Here is a 12,778-nt window from a genome sequence, read left to right as displayed (position 1 = left end):
TTAAAAACGCAGACTTTGGTCCTTAAAAACGCAGACTTTGGTCCTTAAAAACGCAGACTTTGGTCCTTAAAAACGCAGACTTTGGTCTTAAAAACGCAGACTTTGGTCCTTAAAAACGCAGACTTTGGTCCTTAAAAAAGCAGACTTTGGTCCTTAAAAACGCAGACTTTGGTCCTTAAAAAGCGCAGACTTTGGTCCTTAAAAATGCAGACTTTGGTCCTTAAAAACGCAGACTTTGGTCCTTAAAAATGCAGACTTTGGTCCTTAAAAACGCAGACTTTGGTCCTTAAAAATGCAGACTTTGGTCCTTAAAAATGCAGACTTTGGTCCTTAAAAATGCAGACTTTGGTCCTTAAAAATGCAGACTTTGGTCCTTAAAAATGCAGACTTTGGTCCTTAAAAACGCAGACTTTTGTCCTTAAAAACGCAGACTTTTGTCCTTAAAAACGCAGACTTTTGTCCTTAAATACGCACTTTTGTCCTTAAAAACGCAAACTTTCGATGATGCTATTGTCTTACGGTAGAAGGCTAAGATAGCTCCACAGCAAACCAAGTTAACATTTAACTCCGCCATTTTAACCCCGAATATGCGTTTTTAAAACTATACCTGGGTTTGTGTGGATGTGGTCTAAGTTACTTTGAAAAAAATAAAATAATAATTACTTACAATTTTATGTAGAGAAAATCAATTAGTGAGTAAGTGATGGAGCAAATGTTGAACCGTATTATGTTTTGATGAGGTAATGTAGTCTAATGTCATACTGCGCATACTGTGTCCAGTCAGTGTAAACAATTACAGATGTACAAGTCGAGCTGGGCATTAAAACAATATTGATATATATCGCGATAGACGCGTAATCGACATCAATAAAAAAATGAGTTCAATAAGATGTTTTTTTTTCTTCCTGCTGGGAAGAAAGCGTAAGTGTAGAAGCAAGATTGGTTGCATGAACAAAGGCACTCGCTCTCTGGCCCCCGAGCAACGCAGGAGGTGGGAGTGACACGCTAACAGCCAATCAGGTGACGGTATCAACTATCAAGTTTGCTTGTCTGGCGATTGATTCTTGGCATGGAGTAAGAAGAGAAAGTCCAGATGAAGAAATTGTGGATCAAAGAGAAAAAGTCACCTGGACAGTTTGACACATTTTAGGCATTTTTGAAACACAGCTGTAACGTCCTGCCACTAAACCTGCAGAAAATAGTTCTTCTAAGCTTTCTCTAGGTTCACATTTTCACACTTTGCACTATTTTCTTACACTTTTTGAAGCATTTCTTACATATTCCTTATTTTTAAGATCTTATTAAGTGTTCAATGTGATTTTACCATTTTGTTTACATTGTTTTAGTGTTTTCCACACTTGTGTTGACATTTCCTTTCTGCCTTGACAGCTGAGGGGACTATAATCAGAGGAAGTTTATATTTCCAATAAAATATATTATTCTCCTGCTCCATTTTCCATAGGTCATAAAAATGTTTTAAAATTATCGATATTGACCAATGTAATAATAATATTTAAATCAATTTAAATAATTAATGCTTAACAAAATATAATTTCCATAGTTGAATAACACTAACAGGGCAAATTACTGTTACACAGCCATTATTTCCTGGCACTGAACCTGCAGATAATAATTATTCTCATGTTTCTCTGTTTACATTTTCACACTTTGCACTATTTTCTTACACTTTATGAGTAATTTCTTACATATTCCTTATTTTTTAAGATCTTATTGATAAGTGTGCAATGTGATTTTACTATTTTGTTTACATTGTTTTCCATGCTTGTGTTGACATTTCCTTTCTGCCTTAATAGTTGAGGGGATTATAATCACAGGAAGTTACATTAGAAATAAAATATTGAATATGAAGGTATTTTTCTCCTGGTCCTTTATTCCATAGGTCAGAAAAAATCAATAATGATCAATATCGGCCGATATAAAACCCCTCAGATTGGGGACAGGACTAAGATTACAGGACGTTCCACTCTCAAAAAGATGACATGAATAAAAATAATGACTAAATGGGCTGTGGATGTTGTTCATAAAGGGCTAAATGTAAGAAGATTATTGATTTGCTTACCTCTTCTGTTCATGGGTCGCACACGGACTGCCACTTTAACGTTGGACTGGTTCATCTTGTTGTCATCCATGGTGCCGTCTGACCTGTGGGCCCACAAGAAGAATTCATCAAAACAATTCCAAATGAGAGCTGTGAAAAGCACAAATGAACGAACGATTGCCATCCATCCATCTTCTCCCGCTTATCCGAGGTCGGGTCGCGGGGGCAGCAGCCTAAGCAGAGAAGCCCAGACTTCCCTCTCCCCGGCCACTTCTTCCAGCTCTTCCCGGGAGATCCCAAGTCGCTCCCAGGCCAGCTGGGAGACCAAGTCCCCGCAACGTGCCCTGGGTCTTCCCCGTGGCCTCCTATCGGTCGGACGTGCCCTAAACACCTCCTAAATGCTAACATGACCAATTAGCACCATTACCCTGTTTTGCCTTTACCATAAAAAAAAACACACTTTACAACTTTTACACATTAAAACGGAAGAAAATAAACTAAAAAGTGAGAATATTTTATGTTTCTCCTCCCAAAGAAAGTATGTTGTGTGTCTGTTTATTTATTCGTTTACAAATGTTAAATATTTCAGTGCGTGTACAAGTAATGCTTGAGCACATACAACAATACCGTGATAATAATACTAAATGCTATAATCTTGGTCATAATAATTGTGATATGAAATGTTCATATGTGACATCTCACAAGTAGTATCAAACATTTTGTGTAAACATACTGATCAAGAATAATTTTTGTTCAGATATATTAGCACAGGGCTATTCAACTAAATAATCAAGAGGGCCGCAGTTTTAAGAGCCCAAGGTGCTCAGGGGCCTCACATTGAAATGTGGATGTTTCTTTAGAAAGTGCCCCCACAGGTTATATTCCTTTGAGACTGTGTTTACTTATTTACAAAGTAAAAACATCGGCGTTCACACTGCACTGTCAATAAATTCATTATTCTGCCCTCGCTACTCGTTTCCAGCGTGTGCAGCTAGACAGATAGTTAACAGCATGAAGAAACAGAAGCTCCAGAAGTTTTGTTGATGATTGATGTTCCTTCTTTTGAATTATTTTCCTTCCTCAGTTTTATATCTTCACACGTCTTCCCTTATTTAGGTTTGTAAGACTGAAAATATAAACACTTCACAAGTATAACGTCCATTGTGTATTTTACACAAATAAAATAGAAGGTTTAGTGTTAATACATTTACACAATAAACTACATATGTTTACACATACAGAAATAAAATATTCTCAGCAAACATTCTACACGTATGGCTCAACACAATTAAATCTAATGTGTGGCTTTATCGCCCCCTACTGGTTAAACTGAGTTAAACAGCCAAAAAACAAAACAACCACGAATTTCAATACATTTGTACTTGTTGTTGTGTCGCTGCTAAAAGTCGGATTTTCGCGATCTATATAGATTTTTTTCACGGTCGATAGTTGCATCTTCTTTTACTCAGCCCAATGCTGTTTCATTGGGACACATATGCTTCGCTGTTGCCCCCTGCTGGGTGGCGGAAGTACTGCACACATGAGTAACCCTATTTTGAATGGTTTTATCAAGACTACGTGGGTGATGTTTGGTGGGCCAAAATAAAAGCGCTGGCGGGCCGGACGTGGCCCGTGGGCCGCCAGCTGAATAGGTGTGTATTAGCATGTATAGGTTAAGGCTGAGGTTTATTTATTTATATAGCACAATTTATAAACAGCCAATACCTCCCCAAGGTGCTCAACAGATTCAAAACACAAATGTAAAATGAATCAAAAAATCAATTAAATGGTAAATACCAAATTAGTACTACATGTACACAACATAAAAATATGACTGTAAATAAAAGTAAATAACGAATATTCATTAAAATAGTTGCATAAGTCTATAAAAATGTCTATAAATATTTCTAGCTCCGCTTTTTTTTTGTTCCGTATATTGACCTTTACCGTATTCGTTATGGCAATGTTTTTCAACCACTGTGCACACTAGTGTGCTGTGTGATACAGTCTGGTGTGCCATGGGAAATTATCTAATTTCACCTATTTGGGTTAAAAATATTTTTTGCAAACCAGTAATTATAGTCTGCAAATGATGTGTTGTTGTTGAGTGTCGGTGCTGTCTAGAGCTCGGCAGAGTAACCGTGTAATACTCTTCCATATCAGTAGGTGGCAGACGGTAGCTAATTGCTTTGTCGATGTCGGAAACAGCGGGAGGCAGTGTGCAGGTAAAAAAGTGTCTAATGCTTAAACCAAAAATAAACAAAAGTGAGTGCCTCTAAGAAAAGGCATTGAAGCTTAGGGAAGGCTATGCAGAAAGAAACTAAAACTGAACTGGCTACAAAGTAAACAAAAACAGAATGCTGGACGACAGCAAAGACTTACTGCGGAGCAAAGACGGCGTCCACAATGTTCATCCGAACATGACATGACAATCAGCGATGTCCCCACAAAGAAGGGTAAAAACAACTGAAATATTCTTGATTGCTAAAACAAAGTACCGTATTTTTCGGAGTATAAGTCGCACCTGCCCAAAATGCATAATAAAAAAGGAAAAAAACATATATAAGTCGCACTGGAGCCCGGCCAAACTATGAAAAAAACTGCGACTTATAGTCCGAAAAATACGGTAGATGTGGGAAATAGCTATCAAAGGAAGACATGAAACTGCCACAGGTAAATACCAAAAAAAGAGAAAAAGCCACCAAAATAAGAGCGCAAGACAAGGACTAAAACACTACACAGGAAAACAGCAAAAAACTCAAAATAAGTCACAGCGTGATATGACGGGTCGTGACAGTACACCTACTTTGAGACAAGAGCTATATTGATGCATGGTTGGTTACGGTTTAAAGTCATATCCAACAATTGCGACAACGACTTTTTACCGTCAATTCAGTTTAGTTATTTTAATGATTTCTGCTGGTGGTGTGCCTCTGGATTTTTTCAACGCAAAAAATGTGCCTTGGCTCAAAAAAGGTTGACAATAGAGCTGTCCGATAATATCGGACTGTCGATATTATCGGCCGATAAATGCTTTAAAATGTAATATCGGAAATTATCGGTATTGGTTTCAAAATTATCGGTATCGGTTTTTAACCTGGGCGGAAAAAGAAAGAAAGCACAACTATTATTCTGGTTGGATATGTTGTTCTGTCAAGTAGGCCTGCATTACATTTAGTACTACAAAACAGAGGTGGGACCAAGTCATTGCTTTGCAAGTCACAAGTAAGTCTCAAGTCTTTACCCTCAAGTCTCGAGTCAAGTCCCGAGTCAAGACAGGGCAAGTCCGAGTCAAGTCCAAAGTCAAGACTGGAAAGTCTCAAGTCAAGTCCCAAGTCCTGCATTTTGAGTTTCGAGTCCTTTCAAGTCATTTAACCACAGACTAATATATTTACACAGATTGTGTATGCTTTTAAAACGCTGTATTTATTTATTAAAACAAGTGCATTTGAAATTGCAGGGAAAAAGATAGTGCTGACATTGCACTTCAAAATAGCACTATTAACCAGTCATTTTAAACATGTAACTCATTCCTTTACAGAATAAACACATTTGAAAAAAACAAGTGCAACTGTACTTATTTGCACAAAAGTGTTAACATTGTATTTCCATGGCATATTGCATTGTAACTAGTTCCACAGCAGTTTCTATCCTGTTCTTACCTTATCTCATCTCATACTGTATGTGTGTTTATGTGTGCGTACACATGAAAAACATAACAAATATATGAACATAACAATGAACAGAGTTGTACTTTTTAGATGTCAGGACCCTATGCAATATGTACACATATTCTTAATATAGTATACATTTTAACTGACCTTTATTTGACTATGTTTGTCTTTTTGTAGGTGGCTAAAATACGCGGTGCTGCTGACCACCGTCTAACGTTACGTTACTGTGTGTGATACATTGACTAACGTTACGTTACTGTGTGTGATACATTGACTAACGTTACGTTACTGTGTGTGATACATTGACTAACGTAATGTTACTGTGTGTGATACATTGACTAACGTAATGTTACTGTGTGTGATACATTGACTAACGTTACGTTACTGTGTGTGATACATTGACTAACGTTACGTTACTGTGTGTGATACATTGACTAATGTAACGTTATGTATAGGTACCTCATGAAACCCTGCTTAAAAAAAAATCACTTGACAAAAAGTATGAATAAGGTAGCAAACTGCAGTGGACGCAACAGATTGCCGTGTTTGCAATTACGTTATAACCATAGACATCTTATAAGTAGACGCAGCATTGGTTGCTGTGACGTGAGCAATTTGCCCGCCATCTTGAAGTGCTGATGAGGAGCCGGCGAGCAGCCTAAACTGACAGTTGAAAGGTAGAAAACAAAGATGGTGTTCAGCGTTTTCCTGCTCAAATGAGCAGACTGTTGAAAATAGGAATCGGGGGATTACTTTTCACAAGTAAGATTTAACATTAACGTACTATTGGTTGTATTTTATGAAAATAATATTACCACAGAGTTGAGAAGGATCAAAGATCTTCAATATTTGTATGTGAAAATCACAAAGAAATCTTCTGGGGGAGGATGACGCCCCTACAGGGGTTTGGTTTACAAACTTTCAGCCCCACCTAAAACAAAATTCACCAGCCACTACTGATTATGATGCATTCTCATTTTAGGCAAAGTATAAGACAATACTTTCTTAACAGTATAATTGTAACCAGGAATCAGTCTTCAAGTAACAATATTCAAATACTAACATTGTTGGGTTAAACAGAATTTGGTTTTATTCTGAATCCAGTGAAACAGATTGGTGGTTTTAGCTGATATGAAGACTTTCAGGTGTTTATATATGTTTAAGTATTTGGCAGACACTTTTATCCAAAGCGACTTACATAAAATAATACATATAAAACAATCACTGCAAACATTATCATTTAAGGGAAGAATGTAATAGAAAATATCAATACAAAGTGTCAAGACAGAATAAACTCTCTGCTGCTGAAGCAACAGAGATACAGTCTATAGGTCCCTAAGATATATAGATATCTAATGTATTCATACATTGTTTATGTAGGATACACGCATGTATATATAACCTAATCATATTGTTTCTTCAACTTAAAAATAGTTTACCGTTTTTTTTCCCCTTCTCTGGGATTATATTCCCAGTTTTGATCTCGGACGTCTGGTCACTTATAGCGTATAAGAATATTATATTACTGTTAAGCAAACTATGAATAATAAAACACGCCAAAACATGTGTCTGTTACACACGTATGACAAAAAAGCGCGTGAAAATCAGTGGTATTCAGTGAGGTAAAATGAATTAAATGCGCTGACAGTTCATTGCTCCTGCCAAATGAATTGCACTGAGTGGAGCGGATCACCACTCCAAGATGGCGGCCCCGCGCCTCGTCTGCGCCAGTAGGCAGTAGCGCTCTATGCTGCGTCTACTTATAAGATGTCTGGTTATAACGTTAGCAGTGAGTTTGCAGCCTCACTGATTTAACTACACAGCAAATAAAAGTCACGTTACTTAGCCAATAAACGTTATCTTACATTCAAAACTTACCCTTCTTTGTGCAACTTCAAATGTCGAACGAAGTTGGAAGTTGTTGCGTCTCCGTCTGTAATATTCGAACTGTGTGATTTGCATACGGCAATTCGTTTTTTGTTGACCAAGTCGTAGTTTTTATACCCGAACGAAACCAACTTTAACATAATTGTTTATCACTGGCACGTTGTTGGACAACTCTTGGTCATTGGTTGTCCTGCAATTTGATTGGATGAATGCTGTGTGATGAAAACAACGTAGTTCTAATTTGATTGGCTGTTGTACTGACAGCACACCAGCTGACAGGAATAACACGCTGATAGACAGACGAAGAAAATGAAAAATACGGAGCGCTCCCAAATAACTTTTTAAGCTTTGGATTTTGGGGAAAGTGGCAAGTCATGTCAAGTCATGTCAAGTCAAAAGGCTCAAGTCCAAGTGAAGTCACAAGTCATTGATGTTAAAGTCTAAGTCGAGTTGCAAGTCTTTTTACATTTTGTCAAGTCGAGTCTAAAGTCATCAAATTCATGACTCGAGTCTGACTCGAGTCCAAGTCATGTGACTCGAGTCCACACCTCTGCTACAAAATACATACGAAATTAGAGATGTCCGATAATATTGGACTGCGATATTATCGGCCGATAAATGCTTTAAACTGTAATATCGGAAATTATCGGTATCAGTTTCAAAAAGTACAATTTATGACTTTTTAAAACGCCGCTGTGTACACGGACGTAGGGAGAAGTACAGAGCGCCAATAAACCTTAAAGGCACTGCCTTTGCGTGCCGGCCCAGTCACATAATATCTACGGCTTTTCACACACACAAGTGAATGCAAGGCATACATGGTCAACGGCCATACAGGTCACACTGAGGGTGGTCGTATAAACAACTTTAACACTCTTACAAATATGCGCCACAATGTGAACCCACACCAAACAAGAATGACAAACACATTTCGGGAGAACATCCGCACCGTAACACAACATAAACACAACAGAACAAATACCCAGAACCCCTTGCAGCACTAACTCTTCCGGGACGCTACAATATACACCCCCCCCAACCCCGCCCACCTCAACCTCTTCATGCTCTCTCAGGGAGAGCATGTCCCAAATTCCAAGCAGCTGTTTTGAGGCATGTTAAAAAAAATAATGCACTTTGTGACTTCAATAATAAATATGGCAGTGCCATGTTGGCATTTTTTTTTTCAATAACTTGAGTTGATTTATTTTGGAAAACCTTGTTACATTGTTTAATGCATCCAGCGGGGTATCACAACAAAATTAGGCATAATAATGTGTTAATTCCACAACTGTATATATCGCATACTTGCCAACCCTCCCGGATTTTCCGGGAGACTCCCGAAATTCAGCGCCCCTCCCGAAAACCTCCCGGGACAAATTTTCTCCCAAAAATCTCCCAAAATTCGGGCGGAGCTGGAGGCCACGCCCCCTCCAGCTCCATGCGGACCTGAGTCCGCTTTCCCACAATATAAAGAACGTCTACAGTAAAGCAGTCCGTCTGCCGTAAACAGCAATGTTGTGACACTCTTAAACAGGACAATACTGCCATCTAGTGCATTTGATGAAAGTTGTGCGTGCCACACAGCAATGCATAATCAGAGAGGGTGTTCAGCATGGTTAGAAAGATAGTGACAGAGAATAGAACAAGGATGGACAATTCAACCCTTAACTCAACAATGAGTAGATGAGTGTTATGTGTGTGTAAATAAATGAACACTGAAATTCAAGTATTTCTTTTATTTATTTATTTATATATATATATATATATATATATATATATATATATATATATATATATATATATATTTATATATATATATATAGCTAGAATTCAATGAAAGTCAATTATTTCTTTATATATATATATATATATATATATATATATATATATATCCATCCATCCATTTTCTACCGCTTATTCCCTTCGGGGTCGCAGGGATATATATATATATATATATATGAAATACTTGACTTGGTGAATTCTAGCTGTAAATATACTCCTCCCCTCTTAACCACGCCTCCAACCACGCCCCCGACCCAACCACGCCCCCCCACTCCCGAAATTGGAGGTCTCAAGGTTGGCAAGTATGATATATCGGTATCTGTAATTAAGAGTTGGACAATATCGGAATATCGGCAAAAAAGCCATTATCGGACATCTCTATTGAAAAACACTGAGTTATGGTGTTCATTTATTTTGCATAAAACAGGGTTACAATATGGTTGCTACATCACATATTTACTGATTCACATACCAGAAAAGGAGCTAGAAGAAGCAGCTATTATTTAATTCTAACCCTTTCCAAATTTCTCACAGATTTGATCAAAAAACATAGAAATGACATAAAAATGTTTGAAAAGAGCTGCAGACCGGAAGTGGGTGTCCGAGCCGCACTTTCGGACCGGAAGTGGTCTCCGCGCCGCACTTTGAGACATATAAGTTTATGTCATTAACTCTTGGTTAATACAAAAAAGTACCGCACCCCTCCTCTCCACCTCGTTTACAAAACTTTTAAAAACACGTGTTATGATAAGACTCATGTACGAGAAGTGCGCAGTTTGAGCGACTTGAACAGACCGCTAGCGAAGGACGCTAATAGTTGGCAGAAACCTAGACGGAAATACTAAGGACCACATTCAAACACCGCCGAATGTTCTAATGCGCCTTGTGTTTGTGTTTAAAAGTGGACAAAGGTGACTTACGGCAGTCCGCCGGCCATTGTGCTCGTCCACCTGTTTGTATTTCCTGAAAGTTGTCGTCAGTAAGACATGTCAGCCTAAAGGATTTACTGCTGTGAGATTTAGCAGCCAGCGCTGATCTACACATGACCTGTCCCGCTGCTCACATGCTACTGCGCATGCTCCAGGTTGTGTATCAGTTTGCATTTTACCTTCCGAGCCTGTTCCCTGACGTGACTCTCAACAATTTAACTTATGTTGGTACAAATATGATGTACTTTCTTAAATGGGGGTACGCGTACCCCTGGGGGTACTTGAAGGTATGCCAAGGGGTACGTGAGATTTTTTTTTTAATATTCTAAAAATAGCAACAATTCAAAAATCCTTTATAAATATATTTATTGAATAATACTTCAACAAAAGATGAATGCAAGTTCATAAACTCAGTGAAGCACAAGCTCAGGTTTCTCACTAAAATGTCTGTCAAAAAGAACTGTGAAAAGAAATGCAACAATGCAATGTTCAGTGTTGACAGCTAGATTTTTTGTGGACATGTTCCATAAATATTGATGTTAAAGATTTATTTTTTTTGTGAAGAAATGTTTAGAATTAAGTTCATGAATCCAGATGGATCTCTATTACAATCCCCAAAGAGGGCACTTTAAGTTGATGATTACTTCTATGTGTAGAAATCTTTATTTATAATTGAATCACTTGTTTATTTTTCAACAAGTTTTTAGTTATTTTTATATCTTTTTTTCCAAATAGTTCAAGAAAGACCACTACAAATGAGCAATATTTTGCACTGTTATACAATTTAATAAATCAGAAACTGATGACATAGTGCTGTATTTTACTTCTTTATCTCTTTTTTTCAAACAAAAATGCTTTGCTCTGATTAGGGGGTACTTGAATTAAAAAAACATTCACAGGGGGTACATCAGTGAAAAAAGGTTGAGAACCACTGTTCTATGGTGTTGAGGGTAGATTCACAGAAGACACAATGTGAACACACTATCAAATAAAGTGCACATATCAATTATAATCCCAAAAAAATGCACTTTAAATGGGTGATTCATACTTTATATACATGAGGCTTTACTTGTAATTAAGTGAAATGGTTTACAATTCTAGTTATTTCGTATGTATTTTGTAATAATAAATCCTAAATAGTTTACAATTAAAGTTATTTCGTATAGAGATGTCCGATAATGGCTTTTTTCCCCCGATATTGTCCAACTCTTAATTACAGATTCCGATATCAACCGATACCGATATATACAGTCGTGGAACTAACACATTATTATGCCTAATTTTGTTGTGATGCCCCGCTGGATGCATTAAACAAAGTAACAAGGTTTTCCAAAATAAATCAACTCAAGTTATGGAAAAAAATGCCAACATGGCACTGCCATATTTATTATTGAAGTCACAAAGTGCTTTTTTTTTTTTTTACATGCCTCAAAACAGCAGCTTGGAATTTGGGACATGCGGTTGAGGTGCGGGGTTGGGTGGGTCGGGTTGAGGTGGAGGGGGGGATAGGGGGTGTATATTGTAGCGTCCCGGAAGAGTTAGTGCTGCAGGGGGTTCTGGGTATTTGTTCTGTTGTGTTTATGTTGTGTTACGGTGCGGATGTTCTCCCGAAATGTATTTGTCATTCTTGTTTGGTGTGGGTTCACAGTGTGGCACATATTTGTAACAGTGTTGTTTATACGGCCACCCTCAGTGTGACCTGTATGGCTGTTGACCAAGTATGCCTTGCATTCACTTGTGTGTGTGAAAAGCCGTAGATATTATGTGACTGGGCTGGCACGCAAAGGCAGTGCCTTTAAGGTTTATTGGCGCTCTGTACTTCTCCCTACGTCCGTGTACACAGCGGCGTTTTAAAAAGTCATAAATTGTACTTTTTTAAACCGATACCGATAATTTCCGATATTACATTTTAAAGCATTTATCGGCCAATAATATCGGCAGTCCAATATTATCGGACATCTCTAATTTCGTATGTATTTTGTAGTACTAAATGTGATGCAGGCCTACTTGACAGAACAACATATCCAACCAGAATAATAGTTGTGCCTTCTTTCTTTTTCCGCTCAGGTTAAAAAGTCATGGCATTTCTGCATAATTTCCTGTCTTTATGTTTTATTACTGTTTAGGTTGCTGAACTAATTTAATTGTAATGTACCTTACAGCTTCACAGTCAGCGTTAACTTTGCTTTAGCCATTAAATACCTTACACTAAATGCACTATACCTAAATCAGTATTTAGAAGTAAACAATTTAACCAACAGTCAAGGCACTCCCAATAACAAGGAAATAAAACAAAAGCAAATACAGATTGGAAATTAAATAATAATAATAATAATAAATGTTTGAAATAAAAAAAAAAGACAAAAAGAGCTACCGAAATCACTTTGAATGTTTTTTAAAAAATATTTAAATTTAAGGGGTTTTGTACTCTTAATCATTCTCCAATA

The 12,778-nt window shown here is 37.5% G+C and overlaps 1 protein-coding gene across 2 annotated transcripts in view; it reads right to left on the bottom strand.

Annotated features, from left to right (window-relative positions):
* The window catches only part of LOC133623925 (kinesin-like protein KIF13B), a 110,724-nt gene extending 100,255 nt beyond the window's left edge, over positions 1-10,469 (bottom strand). For both annotated transcript variants that reach the window (XM_072916250.1, XM_061987416.2), the window contains exons 1-2: positions 10,323-10,469; positions 2,081-2,163 (exon numbers count right to left, since the gene is read on the bottom strand). In XM_072916250.1, coding sequence (XP_072772351.1) covers positions 2,081-2,163; positions 10,323-10,339 — 100 coding nt within the window. In that variant the 5' untranslated portion in view covers positions 10,340-10,469. The remainder of the gene's footprint in view (positions 1-2,080; positions 2,164-10,322) is intronic.
* Positions 10,470-12,778: the final 2,309 nt, after the last annotated feature.

This window comes from Nerophis lumbriciformis, linkage group LG26, assembly GCF_033978685.3.
Source record: "Nerophis lumbriciformis linkage group LG26, RoL_Nlum_v2.1, whole genome shotgun sequence".
Lineage (NCBI taxonomy): Eukaryota > Metazoa > Chordata > Actinopteri > Syngnathiformes > Syngnathidae > Nerophis > Nerophis lumbriciformis.
Note: the sequence above shows the minus strand (reverse complement) of the source record. Positions and strands in the feature narration are given on the sequence as shown.